This window comes from Nycticebus coucang, chromosome 1 (genome assembly GCF_027406575.1).
Source record: "Nycticebus coucang isolate mNycCou1 chromosome 1, mNycCou1.pri, whole genome shotgun sequence".
Lineage (NCBI taxonomy): Eukaryota > Metazoa > Chordata > Mammalia > Primates > Lorisidae > Nycticebus > Nycticebus coucang.
In genome coordinates, this window is record NC_069780.1 from 145,495,212 (window position 1) to 145,514,204 (window position 18,993).

At 40.4% G+C, this 18,993-nt stretch overlaps 1 protein-coding gene across 5 annotated transcripts in view; it reads right to left on the reverse strand.

Moving 5' to 3' along the window:
* IPO11 (importin 11) overlaps positions 1 to 18,993 on the reverse strand; it is a 232,940-nt gene that overhangs the window by 196,097 nt on the left and 17,850 nt on the right. For all 5 annotated transcript variants that reach the window (XM_053589979.1, XM_053590000.1, XM_053589989.1 and 2 more), the window contains exon 2: positions 3,421 to 3,564. In XM_053589979.1, the coding sequence (XP_053445954.1) occupies positions 3,421 to 3,564 (144 nt within the window). The remainder of the gene's footprint in view (positions 1 to 3,420; positions 3,565 to 18,993) is intronic.

Genomic DNA, 18,993 nt, shown 5'->3' on the forward strand with positions numbered 1-18,993 from the left:
AGTCCAGGTGGTTGGAATGCATGAGCTCAGGAGTTTGAGACCAGCTTAAGCAAGAGCAAGACTCTATCTCTAAAAATAGCTGGGTATTGTCGTGGGCACCTATAGTCCCAGCTACTTAGGATCACCTGAGCCTAGTAAGTTTTGAAGTTGCTGAACCACACTATTTTGAAGTTGCTGTGAGCTATGATTCCAGGACCATTCTACCAAGGGTCACAAAGTGAGACTCTGCCTCAAAATAGAAAAAAAATTTTCAGTCAAAACATTATAACAACCTTATAATACACAGGAAAAATAAACCTTATAATACACAGGAAAAATAAAAAGAACAGCAAATCTAATAGTATTTACACTGTAATTTAAAACATTACAAATAGGGCCAGGTATGGTGGCTCACATCTATAATCCTAGCACTCTGTGGAGTCCGAGGCAGATGGATTGCTTGAGCTCACAAGTTTTGAGACCACATGAAGAAAACTGAAACCCCATCTCTATTAAAAATAGAAAAACTGAGGTAAGAGGATCACTTGAACCCGAGTTGGAGGATGGAGGTTGCTGTGAGCTACGACACTACAGCACTCTATTCAGGGCAACAGTTTGAGACTCTGCCTCTAAAAAAAAGAAATTACAAATAACATTTTTACAAAAAACTAAAATGCTTTAAATCTTATCTCAGAAATCTTATCTCTGATAGACAAATGCAGGCATGAATGTGTTACGTAATCGTACACAATGAACGTAATTACACTATACCACAGACTCAAATCAACTCAAATCCCAGAGAAGACCTCCTCTAAACTCAACCTTGTGTGGAAAAACCCCAAAGCCAAAAATAATGATGTGGAAGAATGTTCTTTGCTATAGAAAAATAAATGCTAAATATTTTTAAAAGATACATACACTACACTCTCGTTTTTAGAAAATCATGTGTACAAAAAAAAAAAAAAATTTACAAAGATCCTTGACAACTAAGTCAGAGTCTCTCTGAGTCTCCATCATAAAACAAAGATTGTAACTTCTTCATCATAAAACAAAGATTGTAACTTCTTTGACATTAAACATACTTGACTTTGACACATTACATGTCCACCTTTAGCACTAGATAGAGTGCTTGTCTTCTGCCTGGACTATAATCTACCACAGTGCCTGAAATAACAGAAACTTCATAATTATCTATTGAGCAAATGAGTGAATGAACACCATTATGTGTAAATACCATAAAAGTTGGTAGGCTTAGTGAGCTAAGCCTGTCTTAACAATACTTGAGGAACCAAGAAAAGTTAAATTGCAGATGTCATTCCAAGTAGAAATACATTAAAAGTACTTTGAATAACAGGACTAGAACACAGCCCCAAGATCAGGTCAAGTATTCAAATTTGGGAGACTAGAATAAACACAGCTAGGGCCAAAATGGATTAAATATGCCAGACAGTGAGTAAAGAGAAACAGTAAAACTTAAATAAAGCATTTGTTAAATCTGTTATAATCTCTTCCAACTGAAAGTAATTTTACTATCTGAGAAGAAAATTATAGCTAATAAAAATAAAAACATCTAGTCATCCAGAAAATAGGTAGGATTTTGTATTTAACAAATAAAAACATCCTGGCACTTAATATTATTAATAATTCATACAGTTATTCATACATAAAAAGATAACAGCTTAACAATGCCTTTTGGTTTTTAAGGTCCAGCAGTAATAAGAAATTCTAAAGTGTTACGTTTTGGCCTGAAAAAGCAAAAGGCTAATTACAGAGCATATTCATTTAAATAAGTATACGGAGAGTAAAGACACTCAGAGATGTTCTAATGAGTTGCACTATGCTCAAAATTTACAGACACGATGCTGGAATTATGTTTAAAAATGAGATATTTTTAGTGTCTTTTTTCTTTTTTTGAGACAGAGTCTCATTACATCGCCGTTGGCAGAGTGCTGTGGCATCACAGCTCACAGCAACCTCATACTCTTAAACTTAAGTGATTCTCTTGCCTCAGCCTCCCAAGTAGCTGGGACTACAGGAGCCCACCACAATAGCCAGGTATTTTATTGTTATAGTTGCCACTGTTATTTGTCAGGCCTAGACTGGGTTCGAACCCACCAGGCCTGGTGTATGTGGCCAGCACCCTAGCTACAGGCACCAAGCCATTTTTACTGTTCTTTACAATCAATCTTTTTTTAACTTTGTGTTCTGAGTTGAATAGCCAAACTTCACGTCATATCCAAAATAACAAGTATGACTCTAAAAACTTAATTTCCCTTACAATCATGACCTGTACCTTAAATTTAACAAATTCAAAGTTATTAGCAAAGAAGTTAAAATATACAATATATATTAATTGCTATCATTTATTCTATTTAACAAGATATGGTAAACAGTATCACTCTGAATTAGTGACCTGTCACAAATATCGGGTCAATTTTTGACCCAACTGGTAGCCTCACTTCCCTGATCAGAAACTAAAAGTTCTCAGTTTCTCAGAGGAAAAGAACAGAAAAGGCTCTCAACACAAAAAGTTTTCTTTCATTCTAGATTGAGCAATAATTAATAACTTTCATTAATTACCCCAAAACTTTAAACTCCAAGAAAGATTTGGTTAGAGTGCATATTATTAATTAAATCATTATACTATTTCCCATAAGACCCAGGAAAAGATCAGATGTGTCAAGAAAAACAAATTTTGTTTGTTTAGTTGGTTGCTTGAGACAGAGAATCTGTTACCAAGGCTAGAGTGCAGTGGCATCATCATAGTTCACAGTAACCTCAAACTCCTGGGCTCAAGTGATCCTCCTGCCTCAGCCCCCAGGTAGATAGAACTACAGGCACATGCTACCACACCTGGTTAGTTTTTCTAATTTTTTGTACAGATGGCGTCTCATTGAGCTTAGGCTGGTCTCAAACTCCTAAGCCTCCCAAAGTATAGGATTATAAACAAGGCATAATGGCTGGCCAAGAAAAAGAAATTTTGAAAAAAAGAACAACACTTTAAAGTGAAATTCCCTGAGCACAGCATACCTAAAACTGACGCTGTAGTACAGAGATGTGAACTATGGCAATATATTGATAATTAACTGGAGCAGAAAATAAATAAATAAATAAATAACTGGAGCAGGGTAAAGACTAAACATGGAAGTGTACCATATAGCCATGACGTCAGCATTAAGACGCTAACTAAAAAACAACACAGTGCTGTCTTCTGATCAAGCACAATACTCTGTTTGATTATTTACGTATTTATCAACAAGTACTACTTTAACACCCTCAACCAAGCTATAGGTTAAGTTAATAAAATAACGGCAGTGGCAATATCAGCCAAACATACAGATCTGCTTCCCTAAAGAAATCCCCAATAAAACTAGGTTCTTAGAACAATTAAAATAGTGGTATCTCATGTTATTAAAAATAAACTAGTTTAGAACAACTTACCAACAACACCGAATAGAAACCAGGCTGGGTCTCCCACTGTTTCAACTGCTCCTCAGCTGGTTTTAACACAGCAGTATCCTGACTGGTGGCCTGTGTTAAGACCTGAAGAACAACAGTGCTGGCACTATTGAGATCCATGGAAACCTGGCAATTATAAATTAACACACTTAAATCTACATCATAAATAATAAAAAATTAACAGTAACATAAATTTATGTTTTGCTTAAAATAGACCTTCCACTTGATCCTGCAATCCCATTACTAGGCATCTATCCTGGAGAAAAAAAAATCATTTTATAATAAGGACATTTGCCCTAGAGTGTTTATCATAGCTCAATTACAATCGCCAGGATGTAAAATTTTCTGTGTACTACTACCTAAATGCCCATCAATCCAGGAATGGATTAATAAACTGTGGTATATGTATACCACAGACTATTATTCAGCCATAAAAAAAAGATGGGGACTTTACACCTTTTATATTAACCTGGAAGGTGTTAAAACACATTCTTCTTAGTAAAGTTTCATGAAAATGAAAAGCAAGTGTCCAATGCACTCAATTCTAACATGAAGCCAGTAGAGGAACTAATATACAACCACGTAAGAGAAAAACTCAATTCAAGTTGGGGAGAGGCAGAATGATGGTGGGGGGAGGGCAGGAGGGGGAAGGATTGGTGTGCTCCCACTTAATGGGCACAATGTAAGGGTATATGGCACATCTCTTAGGTGCAGGACACATCTGCAGTAGGGACTCAACCTAACAAATGCAAACACTGTAACCCAACTGTACCCTTACTTTAATCTGAAATAAAAAATGAAAAAAGAAAGAAAAAATAGACTCTGGAAGAAAAATATTCCGAAAAATAAAAAAAAAAAATTAATCCCTTGAGCCCATGAGTTGAAGGCTGCCGTGAACTATGAAGATGCCACTACACTCTGATCTGGATGACAGAGTGAGACCCTGCCTTTAAAAAAAAAAAAAAAAGTCTGGAAGTCATTAACCCATTAACCTATAAAGAATATAACCAAAGCAAATTACTCCTTTACTACAAGAGACAGAATTAAATTGCAATGAAAGAAAAGTTTTCCACTGTTGATTCCTTAAGAAATTTGACCTAAAACATTAGAACTTTTAAGAAAAAATTACCATTTTAAAGCAGGACTCATCTAAAATACAAGAATTTCATTATACCGTCTTAAGAAGGCCCGAAAAATTAGAATCTAAAAACTTCCACCAAGTAGCGGAACAGCTAGATTAATATTTTAAATTAGCACTCTGTCCTTGCTTATATTTTAGAACTAAGATGCACTGAAAATATATACAGTAGAACCTTCATGGTTGACCCCTCTCTACAATTACCACCTCTTTAAGTTGACGCAATTTTCATAGACTGGACATGTAGCACATGTGCTCAATGGTAGCTCCTTAATTGACCACCTCCAGATGTTGACCAGTTTGTTACAGTCCCTTGGGTGGTCAACTTACAGAGGTTCTACTGTCTTTATCTCCCTCACTAATTGGGATTGTTTTGATCAATATAAAGTTTCTACGTTTATTAGCACTTGAATAGAAGTGAATGGATTTTTTCTCAATTTAGAGGAATTCTGGTAATTGAGGCCCTGGTAGACACCTTAAAAAGATAGCATTTTTTGTTGTATAATAGAAACACAATGCAAACCAGGAAAACAAGCTATGTATGCAATTCACATTTTCTATTAGTCACATTAAATAGTAAAAAGAAATGTGAAATTAGGCTCAGTGCCTGTGTACAGGCAGCCAGCCACATACACAGAGGCTGGCGGGTTTAAACCCAGCCCTGGCCAGCTACACAACAATGACAACCGCGACAAAAAAATAGCCAAGCATTGGTTGTGGCAGGCGCCTGTAGTCCCAGCTGCTTAGGAGGCTAAGGCAAGAGAATCGCTTAAGCTGAAGAGTTGGAGGTTGCTGTGAGCCGTGACACCACGGCATTCTACCAAGGGTGACATAGTGAGACTCTGTCTCAAGAAAAGAAAAAAAAAAAAAAAAGAAATGTGAAATTAATTTTAATAGCATACATTTAACTTGACATATCAAACTGTTATTTCAACATTACATTCTTTTTTTACACTAAATTTTCAAAATCCTGTGTATATTTTCCATTTAAAGCACATCTCGATTCAAACCACACTTCAAGTGCTCCACAGCCCCAAGTGGCTAGTGGCTACCATTACTAGCCAGGTCTAGGAAAGCCCTACTCAAAGTGTGATCCCAGGGCAGGTACCACCTGGGATCCGCACAAAAATACAAATTCTCAGTCCTCTCTTCAAGCTTAGCAAAGGAGAAAAGTGCAAGAGGGCAAAAATCTGTCTTTTGCTAAGATCTCTAGGTCAATTTTGTACAACTGAAAGTCCTGCTCCATTGCTAATGTACTGATTTATGGCTGAACTGTTCTCAAAAGGAAACTAACAGTCCAGGGTATGAAGAGGACGATTTATTCACTCTGCCAAGCAATGCAAGGACAGCCAACTAAAATTAAAAGTTTAAAAAAAATAAACTAGGCTCAGTGCCTGTAGCTTAGCAGCTAGGGCGCCAGCCACATACACTGGAGGTGGTGGGTTTGAATCCAGCCGGGCCTGCCAAACAACAATGACAACTACAACAAAAAAAATTAAAAATTGCCGGGTGTTGTGGCAGTCACCTGTAGTCCCAGCTACTTGGGAGGCCAAGGCGAGAGAATTGCTTAAGCCCAAGAGTTTGAGACTGTTGTGAGCAGTGATGCCATGGCACCCTAACAAGGGTGACAAAGTAAGACTCTATCTTAAAAAAAATAAATAAATAACATAAAAAAAATTAAACTAATACTTGAGCACATACTATATGCCTATCGTTGTGCTAAGTCCTTCATTCATTTTTTCCTAACAAGAATCCTACATGGCAAGCCCTATTTTCTCCATTTTTCACATAAATTAAAGGACCAGAGACTTTACCTTGCCAAGGCCACAGTCTACTAGGTGGGAATGCTTGAACTTTAACACCAAAGCCACTTGTCTTAATCGGTATCTAACACTGCCTTCCTTGTGTGAAACACAATTAAGTGATCTTTGCAGTGCTGGGAATCAAACATGATACATGACATATGGCTTAATAAATATCTGCTGAATAAAGAAAGGTCATCAATTTTGAACAATTCATCCTGGTAGGTGATTTACTCAATAAAATTGCTGAAAGCCCACTCAATGCCTGGCACCATTCTAAGGACAGGACAGCAGTGAACTGTAACAGTGTCTCTGTTTCCTGAAGCTTATATTCTAGTGGAAGACATCTGTAAAAAGAAAAAGAAAAGCAGCAGAGATATGAAGAAAATAAAATAACATTAAAGACTGACTGGAAATGACTAGGTTACTTCAGTTTGGGTAGTCAGGGAAATAATAAATGTCTCTGAAGTGACGTTTATTAAAGACATGAATGACAAAAGAGATCTAGCCATGCAAAGATCTGAAGGCAGAGCTCCAGATAGGGAAAACAACTAGAAACAAAGGTCTTGGGATTAAAAACAAACTTAAGAAGGCCAGTATGACTCACATTTTGCTGAGAAAAGGAGAAAATGGTACAAGATGAAGTTGGAGGCAGCTCCCGTAGCTCAGTGGGTAGGGCGCCAGTCACATACACCCAGGCTGGCGGATTTGAACCTGGCCCAGGCCAGCTAAACAATGACAGCTGCAACAAAAAAACAGCCAGGCATTGTGGCGGGCGCCTGTAGTCCCAGCTACCTGGGAGGCTGAGGCAAGAGAATCGCTTGAGCCCAAGAGTTTGAGGTTGCTGTAAGCTGTGACACTATAGTCCTCTACCAAGGGCGACATAGTGAGACTCTGTTTCAAAAAAAAAGATAAAGTTGGAGAAGGAGGCAGGAACAGATCACATAGGAGCTTAGGGGACAAAATAAGGTGTCTGTATTTGTATATTAGGTATGAAAAAGCCATAGGATAGGAGCACTATATGAATGTATTGATATTGACATAGAAACAGAAAAAAGCCCTACCAGAACTCATCCCCATCCCAGCACAATTGCCATACCATAGAAAGAAATTTTTTTAAAGCCACAGCTTTGTCTGGGGATACTACCAACCCCCAAAACAATCTTCCCCTAGAGCAAAAATTTAGGCAGCAAACTCAAACACACACCTTATCTCTCTGACCTTCCCAGTAATCCCTAAGTGTTCATACTTTTATGCCTAGGCCCCATTTACTCTCACCATTCACCTCTTCTAATGGAAGCCGATAGTTTCCCAGCCATGCCTCCCTCCAACACCCTGCCTCATGCAGGGCTTCCCCAGGCTCCTCCTCTGCTTGCTTCAATCCTTGCTCCCAAGAAGCTCAGGATCATATACTTTTGAATACCTTTTGGAAGGCTGAGCTCAGTTCATATACTTTTGAATACCAATTTTATGACAGGCACTGTGATCGCTTGTAGGACGATAATAAGAATCAGAAGATCCCTGTTTTCTACCCAAATTCCGTGGGCTACTGGGGTGAAAAGCAAAGGGAATTGTTCTTATTATTAAAATAATTTGTAGAGCTAGGCATGATGGCTTACGCCTATAATCCCAGCATTCTGGGAGGCTGTGGCGGGAGGATCACTTGAGGCCAAAAAATCAAGACTAGCCCGGGCAACATTGCAAAACTCTCATCTCTACAAAAACATAAGAAAAATTAGCCAAGCGTGATGGTGCACACCTGTAGCTACTTGGGAGGTGGAGGCAGGAGGACCACTTGAGTCCATGAGTTAGATGCTGCCATTACTCCAGCCTGGGCAATGGACCAAATGTGGTCTCCACAACAAAAAACACAAAAACAATTGTGAAAAGTAAGTTTCTAGCATAGTTGACACTCAGGCAATCCACAGAGAAACAATATGAGTGTTTCATGTACTGGGTGAAAATCCAAAGCCCAAAGGCAAACACAGATATGCCTATAGTTGGAGACATAAAAATATTCATTAAAAGAAACAAGTAAAAGAAAATTCAGCAACTGTACCTGCCACCAACAGATAGACTTAGCAGGCCTATAGTGACTTAATTTCAGCCATAATAATTTTCTTTAGAATACCACATTATTTGTTTGTTCCTATTGTCAGGGCATTACACACAAACAATAACCCTGCCAAGTCTATTAAATGCTAATGCAGTAAGTAGACAGACTTAAAAAAGGAAATGCAATAACTGAAGATAAGAGAATTTCCAAATCAAAAAATGTTCCTGGCTTGGCGCCCGTAGCACAAGTGGTTACGGCGCCAGCCACATACACCGAGGCTGACGGGTTCAAAACCGGCCTGGGCCAGGTAAAGAACAATGGCAACTGCAACAAAAAATAGCCGGGCATCGTGGCAGGTGCCAGTGTCCCAGCTATTTGGGAAGCTGAGGCAAGAGAATCTCTTAAGCCCAAGTGTTTGAGGTTGCTGTGAGCTGGGATGCCATGGCACTCTACCGAGGGCGGCATAATGAGATTCTGTCTCAAAAAAACAAACAAACAAAAAAAACACAAATGTTCCCACAGTGAAATAATTTATTAAGCCACGGGTCAATAACAAATGGTAAAATCATTAAGTGAAAGAACAATTGTGAGGGAACCGAATGTTCCATTGTGTCAAGTATCATTCTATAGATTATTTGCTAAATGCAATGAAGCAACAGGCAAACCTTTAAAATGAAGAAATCTGTCAGTCACCAGCTTAACCGAAAACCCAAATTTAGTTATCAGTTACAGCAATACAGTTTGACGTTAAGTGCCCCCTAATATGATGCAATACAAAGTCTACAACCTCATCTCTGAAATGCCAAAAATGGTCAGCATTAATCTAATCAAGACACTTGCCCTAAATTCCAGTTTATAAGAATTAGAGGGGGCAGGCTTTGGTGACTCATTGTCTGTAATGCAAGTGCTTTGGAGAAGCCAGACAAGATGCTCACTTAAGGCTGGAGTAAGAGACTAGCCTCAGCAACAGAGATAGCTCCTATGTGGATTCATTTCAGTTTCTTTTGCATTTTGACAACCTAGACAAGAGTTTTTCTCTGTGTGTGCATTATAAGTTGTTTAGCACCCCTATGTCCTTACACACCAAATCTTTTTTTTTTTTTTTTTTTTGAGACAGAGTCTCACTATGTCGCCTTCAGTTGAGCTGTAGTATCACGGCTCACAGCAACCTCAACCTCTTGGGCTTAAGCAATTCTCTTTCCTCAGCCTCCCAAGTAGCTGGGACTACGGGCACCCACCACAACACCCGGCTATTTTTTTGTTGCAGTTGTCATTGTTTTGCAGGCCCGGGCCGGCTCGAACGGGCCAGCCTCAGTGTATGTGGCCAGTGCTCCACTGACTGAGCTACGGGCTCAGCTACGGGACCCCCTATTTGGTTCTTTTTAAAAAGAAAATAGTTTAATATATTTAAAAGCCTGGGAAAATAACCAAAAAATTCTAATTTACTATTTTATTTTCTTCAAGCTTCATGTATATACAATACACTTTCATCACATAAAAGAAAAATAAATTTGTATTTGTTAGCAATAGTGTCTTTACTTTTAATGCTAAGTCTTCTCCATGACAGTTCCCAACTTCTTTGCCAAATTATATACTACTAGGTCTACTGGTCCTAAAGATGTAAAAATAAATTGCGTAATCTGCAGTGCCATCTAATGGCAAAAAGTAAGCACCACATCCCAAAAATTATTCCAAGCATCCTTGCTCCTCAAGGAGAACTGGGGTAAAACAGACCTTTGGAATTCTTTTTTTTTTGAGACAGAATCTCACTTTGTTGCCCTGGGTAGATTGCCATGGCATCACAGCTCACAGCAACCTCAAACATTTGGGCTTAAGCGATTCTCTTGCCTCAGCCTCCCAAGTAGCTGGGACCACAGGCGCCCACCACAATGCCTGGGGCTATTTTTTTGGTTGCAGTTGTCATTGTTGTTTGACAGGCCCAGGCTGGATTCAAACCTACCAGCTCCAGTGTATGTGGCTGGCGCCCTAGCCGCTGAGCTATAAGCACCAAGCCAAAGACCTGTAATTCTTAATGACCACTTGGCCAGGACAACCATCTGGAAATGTATAGCAAGGTTCTCAAGGCTCAAGAGGATAGAGCAAAAAATGCTGAGCTCTTGGGAGAAAGATATGAATAGAAGCCTAAAGGATAACATAATGCAAGAAATACAAGAGCTTTGGTAAAAGTAAATATGAAGGAATTTTTTTTAATGTAACAATGTAAGCAATCTTTTAGCATAAAGGAGACCAAAAACCATGAAACAAGAACAGGCAGAGTGATATGAGGTGAGGAATGAAATCACCTAGTGACATTTAAGAGACAAATAAATATTCAGAAAGAGGAAAAAGAATAGGCAGAAGCAAGTCCTTGCAAAAGAGACATCGACAACTTAAAAGCTCCAGTTTTTTCCCTGGAAGAATAGGCACTGAGCAAATTAAGAGTAGCCTATGGGGAGAATACATAAGGCATATAGTATTTAGTATGTATTACTGGAGCATTTCCCACACAAGGATGAGAGGAAAGCCATTTTTTCTAAGGATAAATTCCTGTGTGCTGTTACGATTTATAGCCAAAGTCTACAAAAACAAGAATAGGAGGCAGGAAGCTTATCCTTGAGCAATCATAGATAGGAGATACAGTATTAGAAAACTGCTAAACCGCCTGGAGTTAAAAGCAAACTGGAGGAAAAAAAGACAAGATGCTAATGACAGGAAAGAGGCCAGGCACAGTGGCTCACACTTGTAATCCCAGCACTCTGGGAGGCCAAGACAGGTGGACTGCCTGAGCTCTCCTGAGAGCCTTAGCAAGAGTAAGACCTGGTCTCTACCAAAAATAGAAAAAATTAGCCGGGCACTGCAGTGGGTGGCTAAGTCTCAGCTACTTCGGGAAGGCTGCAGGAGGAGGATCACTTGAGCCCAGGAGTTTGAGGCTGCTGTGAGCCTGGCTGACACCACAGCACTCTAGCCTGAGCAACAAAGAGAGTAGGTCTTAAAACAAAACAGAGCTCATAAGTTTGAGACCAGCCTGAGCAAGAGAGAGACTCCATCTCTACTAAAAATGAAAAACTGAGGCAAGAGGATCACTTTAGCCCAAGAGTTCAATGTTGCTCTGAGTGATGACGCCATGGCACTCTACCCAGGGCTACAAAGTGATGCTCTGTCACAAAAAAAATAAATAAATAAAAATAAAAAAAACAAAGTTAAGAAGGTTAAGATTAGGAAAAGAATTTTAAATTACCAAAACAGGTACTATTTAGAATATACAAGGAATTCTTATAAATCATTAAGACAAAAAAGAAACTGGAGAAAAGATAGTAGTAGAAAATTCAGAGAAGGGAAAAGCCAAATGGTTAGTAAGTATCATAAGAGATGCAATCTCTCTGGTTTTCAGGGACTTAAAAACCAAACATTGAGAAACCACTTTATACTCATCAGGCTGGCAAAAATTGCAAAGTCCAAAAATATTCAGAGCTGACAAAAATTCATGGAAACAGAAACAAGTATGCATAGCTACTAAGAATATACATTGACATCTCCACTTTGGAGAGCAATCTTGCTGTCTCTAATGAAATTCAGTGTGTGTCTTTAAGCGTGTATCCTATGACCAGCACATACACACACAGTCATATGCCACATAACATTTTGGTCAACAGACTGCATATAAAACAGTGCTGCCATAATATTTTAACAGAGCTGAACAATTCCTATTGTCTAGTGACATCTTAACTATCTATTCTAACATCTTCATTGTAGCACAACACATTACTCAAATGTTTGTGGTGATGCTGGTATAAACAGTACAAAATACTTACTAGTGATAGTAAATGACTATGTTACTGGTTTATATATGTATTTCCTATACTATGCTTTTTTATCATTATTTTACAGTATACTCTTATTTAAAAAAAAAAAAATACGGGGGTGCCTGTGGCTCAAGGAGTAGAGCACCGGCCCCATATACCGGAGATGGCGGGTTCAAACCCAGCCCCAGCCAAAAACTGCAAAAAATAATAAAAATTAAAAAATAAAAAAAAGAATAAAGTTAAATGTAAAACTTCTAGAAGTCTTTAGGTATTCCAAAAGAAGGCATTGCTATCATAAGAGATGACAGCTGCATGTGTGTTACTGTCTCTAAAGCCTTCCAATGGGATAAGATCTGGAGGTAGAAAACAGTGATATTGATGATCTTGACCGTGTTAGAGCTAAGTTAATACTTGTGAGATGGAGTCTTACTCTGTTGCTATGGCTAGAGTGCAGAGGTGTCATCGTAATTCACTGTACTCTCAAACTCCCCAGGCTCAAGCCATCCTCCTACCTCAGCCTCCTAAGCAGCTAGGACAAGAATGTGTCACCATGCCTGGCTAATTTTCTTCTATTTTTAGTAGAGACAAGGTCTTGCTCTTACTCAGGCTAGTCCTGAACTCCTAAGCTCAACAGATCCTCCTGCCTCAGCCTCCCAGAGCAGAGCACTAGGATTACACAGGTGTGAGCCACCGCTCCTGGCTTTGTCTTAGTTTTAAACAAAAAAGTTTTAAAAAGTAAAAGAAAAAGAAAATTTTAATAGAATAGAAAAAAGGTTATAGAATAAGGATTTAATTTTTAAAATTTCTGTACACATGTATTATATAAAGTGTGTTTTAAGCTGTTAAGACAAAAGTCAAAAAAATTTAAAAAATTAAGTACTAGTTACAGAAAACAAGATTTATTATTGAAGAAAAAAATTTTTATAAATTTAGTGTAGCATTAAATGTACATTTCTAAAGTCTACAGTTCAGTGATGTCCTAGGTCTTCACATTCACTGACTCACTGATTCACCTACAGGAATTTCCAGTCTGGCAAACTCTATTCAGAAAAAGTGCCCTATCTTTTATACTCTATTTTCACTGTCCCTATGTAACTTAGATAAGATTTGGTCAAATAAACTCAATGGATGTTCACACAACAAAATAGCCTGTATCTCCTATGACCCAGCAGTCTCACACCTGGTGCTCTAACCCTGTACAGGCATACAAGGAGACAAGAACAAAGTTATTGTCGACACAACCCTGGAGTTGTCTATACTAGATGAACAAATGCCCATCTTTAGTGAAACAGACTCATACAACATATTCTATCATCCTTCCCTTGTACAATTTGCTCCCCCTGGCTAGAAAGCTCTTGCTTCTAGACATAAACATGCTTTGCTCTTTAACTTTATTCTAGTATCTGCTCAAGTTGTCCTCTACTCTCTACTCAGAGGTCTTCCCTGACTGCTAATCTAGAACAGTTCATCCCTCAACCCAGAAGCTCTCTGATTTCAATATCCTTAATTTTTCTCTATAATACTATTAACTACATTACTATTCTAATACACATGTGTTTATGGTCCATATTTCCTGATTATAATTTAAGGTCCAGGGACTTCACTTTTTTTTTTTTTTTTTTTGAGACAGAGCCTCAAGCTGTCGCCCTGGGTAGAGTGCTGTGGCATCACAACTCATAACAACCTCCAACTCCTGGGCTCAGCGATTCTCCTGCCTCCGCCTCCCAAGTAGCTGGGACTACAGGTGCCTGCCACAACACCTGGCTATTTTTTGGTTGCAGCCGTCATTGTTGTTTGGCGGCCCGGGCTGGATTTGAACCTGCCAGCTCAGGTGCATGTGGCTGGTGCCTTAGCCGCTTAAGCCACAGGCACCGAGCCTTTTTTGTTTTGAGACAGAGTCTTACTGTATCACCCTCAGCAGAGTGCATCACAGCTCACAGCAACCTCAAACTCTTGGGCTTAAGTGATTCTCTTGCCTCAGCCTCCCAAGTAGCTGGGACTACAGGTGCCCACCACAACGCCCAGTTATTTTGTTGTTGTTGCAGTTGTCATTGTTGTTTAGCAGGCCCAGCCAAGTTGAAACCTGCCAGCCTCAGTGTGTGTGGCCGGTGCCCTAATCAGGCACCCAGCCAGGACTTCGCTTTCTTAAAAGCTACATCCTAAAATCTAGAATAGTACGTGCACATTACGAAAGTGATAAATAAATAGCTGTCAAATAAATTAATTCCATGAAGATACCAGGCATGGTATTCCACCTGTAATCCTAGCTCTCTGAGAGGGCAAGGTGAGTGGATTGCTTGAGCTCAGGAGTTCAAGACCAGTCTGAGCAAGAGAAAGACCCCCTTCTTTACTTAAAAAAGAATAAAATAGCCAGGCATTGTGGCAGGTACACCTGCAGTCCCAGCTACTCAGGAGGCAAAGGCAAGAGGATCGCTGGAGCCCAAGAGTTTGAGGTTACTATGAGCTATGATGCCATGGCACTCTACCCAGGACAACAGCTCTGTCTGCAAAAACAAAACAAAACAAAACAAGCTTCTGACTTTTCGATCCTATTCAATCCAACCTTCAGAGTATATAACATTCTATATGCTTTCATCCTTGGGTAATTCAACTTGCATTCACAGTATTCAACAATGAAGCAGCCTCTTAGCCAGATACTATTCTGAGAGAGGAAAAAATAAACAAGAGAATCTTTGCATTCAAGTCTAAAAAGGGGGGGGGGGAGAGAAAAACAATAACAACATAAAGACTATGATAAGCTACTTAAGAAGGTTCAGAGGAGGACTTAACTTACTTTAGAGTAAGTGGAGAGGGCTTCCCAGAGAAGAAGGGAGCATTTTGGATAGGAGTTATCCAGATGGAATAGAGCTCAGCACGACAGAAGAACATGAGATAAATGGTGCAAAATATAAGAAGGTGAAAAAAAAAAAAAAAAAGATAAACTCCAAACAGTGAAGACTTTATTTCTTAAACTAGGTAGTTTGGATTTTAATCTGAAGGTTTTCATGGAAGGATTTCTGAACACCTCCACAACCTAGCTACAGAAAAAGGCAGGGTAGAGAGGGATAGAATGCATGCATGAAAGCAAAGAAATATCTACAAGGTTTACATGAAGTCCAGACAATAGATGATAATCTGAACCAACATAGTAGCAGCAGGGAAAAGTAAGTAGATCAAAGAGATAAAATACGATTAGGTAACTAATAAGATAGTTGTGGGAAGGTGTAGTGCCTAAGGTAGTAAGGGAGAAGAGTTAAGATTCGGGGCTTTTCCAATTGATTTGTGCATGCATTGCTCAGAGACCTTCAGGCAAGATGATATATATTACCTCTTTGACATGGGCTTAAAGTATATTAAGACAAATTCATGCATCAGAATTGAAGACTGATTTCTGCTAAAACCACAAAGATTTGGAAGTCATCAAAATAGGGATAGTTGGAAGTCATCAGGGACAAGACCCTACAAAGAGAGTAGAAAAAGGCAGACGAGAACAGGAGATAGTACCCTAGAGTGAAACAAACACCTAAAATAGTAAAAGAAAGATAAACCAAAACTGGCCAAGAAATAAGAGGAAAAAAATAGAATTTCGTGTCCCAGAAGTATAAGAAGAAAACTTCAGGCTCGGCATCCGTAACACAGTAGTTATGGTGCCAACCACATACACCCAGGATGGTGGGTTCGAAACTGGCCCAGGCGAACTAAACAAAAATAACAACAACAAAAAATAGCTAGGCGTTGTGACGGACACCTATAGTCCCAGCTACTTGGAGGCTGAGGCAAGAGAATCACTTAAGCTTAAGAGTTTGAGGTTCCTGGGTGGCGCCTGTGGCTCAGTCGGTAAGGCGCCGGCCCCATATACCGAGGGTGGCAGGTTCAAACCCGGCCCTGGCCAAACTGCAACCAAAAAATAGCCGGGCGTTGTGGCGGGCGCCTGTAGTCCCAGCTACTCAGGAGGCTGAGGCAAGAGAATTGCTTAAGCCCAGGAGTTGGAGGTTGCTGTGAGCTGTGTGAGGCCATGGCACTCTACCGAGGGCCATAAAGTGAGACTCTGTCTCTACCAAAAAAAAAAAAAAAAAGACTTTGAGGTTCCTGTAAGCTGTAATGCCACTGCAATCTACCCAGGGCGACATAGTGACACTAGGTCTCAAAAAAAAAAAGAAAAAGAAGAAGAAAACTTCAAGGGGAAACAAGTAGTCAAAATGGCAAAAGATTAAAAAGCTTTCATTAGACTCAGTAACAAACATCCCAACAAATTCAGTGACTACAACGGATTGACAAACCTCAAAATATTCAAAGAGTAAGTAATAGGAGGTAGAGAAAATGAACACAGGAGGTGGCGCAAGATGGTGGCCGAATAACCGCTTCCGGGCAACTAGGCACGGTGAGTCTGGGGAGATAAGACTCCAGGCATCTCTGGCTGGTGGGATCTGCCTATAATCATCCCTTTAGGGATATAGAGAGTCAGCAAGGGACTTCCGGACACCAAGAGGAGGACAAAAACAGTGGAAAACTGGCAAGTGGTTGAGTGTGTTCAATCGACCTAATCCTACCGGCAGACGTAAGTACAAGCAGCAGTGAGACTGCAAACACGAAAGGCCTTACCTATGAACTGTTTTGGTGTTTCTGGACTTGGTACTCAGTAGAACTGCCTTGTGGAGAGCTTGAGCAGGAGTGCAGAGAACTTTGGGCATTCTCTAGGGCCCCAGACTGAGCTGCTGAGCCGGACGGAGCTAATAATGCTCAGCTGTGGGCCGCAGGCAGCCATTGTGAGAGAACTGCCCAGGCAAGCTCTGCCCTCAGGGTCGCAGAGCAAGGATCAGGCAGGAGCTAGTAACCTAGTGACTGTGCAGCCAAAGGGCAAGGACTGAGCTGCCTTATAGCCTTAACCCTCAGGGGCAGAGTGAGAACAGTTTTGGCACACTGGACCCTCGGGCTGTTGCTCTGGGTTGAGTGCTGTGGCATAGCAGCTCATAGCAACCTCAAACTCCTGGGCTTAGTGTCGCCCGGACCTCCATAAGAGCTGCACCACGACCCCGACCCGCGACCTGCACCCGCCCAGCCTCCACATGCCCTGACCAGGAACTGCAGGAGCTGCGCAACCCTGCGTCCTCCCTCCTGTACCCTCCCTGCCTCCACACCAGCCTGCTCCTCTGGCCAGGAACTCTAGTAGCCACCGTGCCCTCCGGAGCCCTCCCTCCCTCTGCGCAGAGCCCTTCTCCTAGCCAGAGACTGCTGGTGCCTTGGGCTCTCTGTGCCAAAGCCACTGGGCGCCAGGCAAAACCCAGAACCGTGCACACCACCTCCTACCCTGTTGCTGGAAATCCGGGTGTGTCACAACCAGAGCTGCTTCCACAACCAGATCTCCCTGGCTGGGGCAGCCCGAGAGGAACTACATAGGGTCACTACCTACAAAGATCCAGCAACAATAGAGTTATCCCACTGGTGTCTAATCTTAGAGAAACACCTCCCCAACTCTGAGGACAGCCAGAGCCAACGGTGAAAAACAATCTTGAGGCAAAATCAACAGAAAAACTCTGGCAATATGAATAATCAGAGAAGATCAACTCTCCCAAAAATCAATGGGGCAGACACAGCACAAGATCCCATGCACAAACAAATAGCTGAGATGTCAGAAATCGAATTCAGAATCTGGAAAGCAAGTAAGATCAAACTAGAATTCCAACCAGTAAACCAAAAGATATCCCAAGAATTGAACGAATTCAAAGACCAAATAACCAAAGATTGTGACACATTCAGACAAGAAGTTGCAGCCCTCAAAGATCTGAGATCAGTAGAATCCCTCAGTAACAGAAAGGACCAAGCAGAAGAAAGGATTTCTGACATTGAAGACAAACCTTTTGAACGCTCCCAAACTCTCAAAGAGTAAGAGAAATGGAGAGCATAAACAGATCACTCTCTCAGAGAGCGATAATTCGAAGAAACCCAATATTCGGCTCATAAGGATCCCCGACAGCGACGAAATGGCTTCACAAGGTACAGAGTCTCTCCTCCATGAGATTATGAAGGAGAACGATCCAGACATGCCAAGAGATTCTAAAATTCAGATAGCAGACAGTTTCAGAACTCCAGCATGGCTCAATCAGAATAAGACATCCCCCAGACACATCATAATCAATTTCACTAAAGTTAATATGAAGGAGAAAATTCTGAAAGCAGCCAGAAGAAAGAAAACCATCGGGCAAGAATATTAGAATAGCTGCAGGTCTCTCTGCTGAAACCTTGCAATCAAGAAGAGGATGGTCATCGACTTTTAATCTCCTAAAACAAAATAACTTTCAATCCAGGATCCTATACCCAGCTAAACTGACTTTCATTTATGACAGAGAAATTAAATACTTCAATGACATTAACATGTTGAAGAAATTCGCCATAACTAAACCAACTCTCCAGGACATTCTCAGACCTATCCTCCATAAGGACCAGCATAATCCTCCACCACAAAAGTAAACCCACCCAGAAAATTTACATCAAATTCCAACTTCCACAGTCGCAAAAGGATTAAAAATGTCCACCGGACTCTCGAAAGGCTTATAAATATTCTCAATTAATGTTAATGGTTTAAATTGTCCTCTAAAGAGGCACAAGTTGGGTGACTGGATACAAAAACTCAAGCCAGATATCTGCTGCATACAAGAATCGCATCTGATATTAAAAGACAAATATAGGGGCGGCACCTGTGGCTCAGTGAGTAGGGTGACGACCTCATATACAAAGGGTGGCGGGTTCAAACCCGGC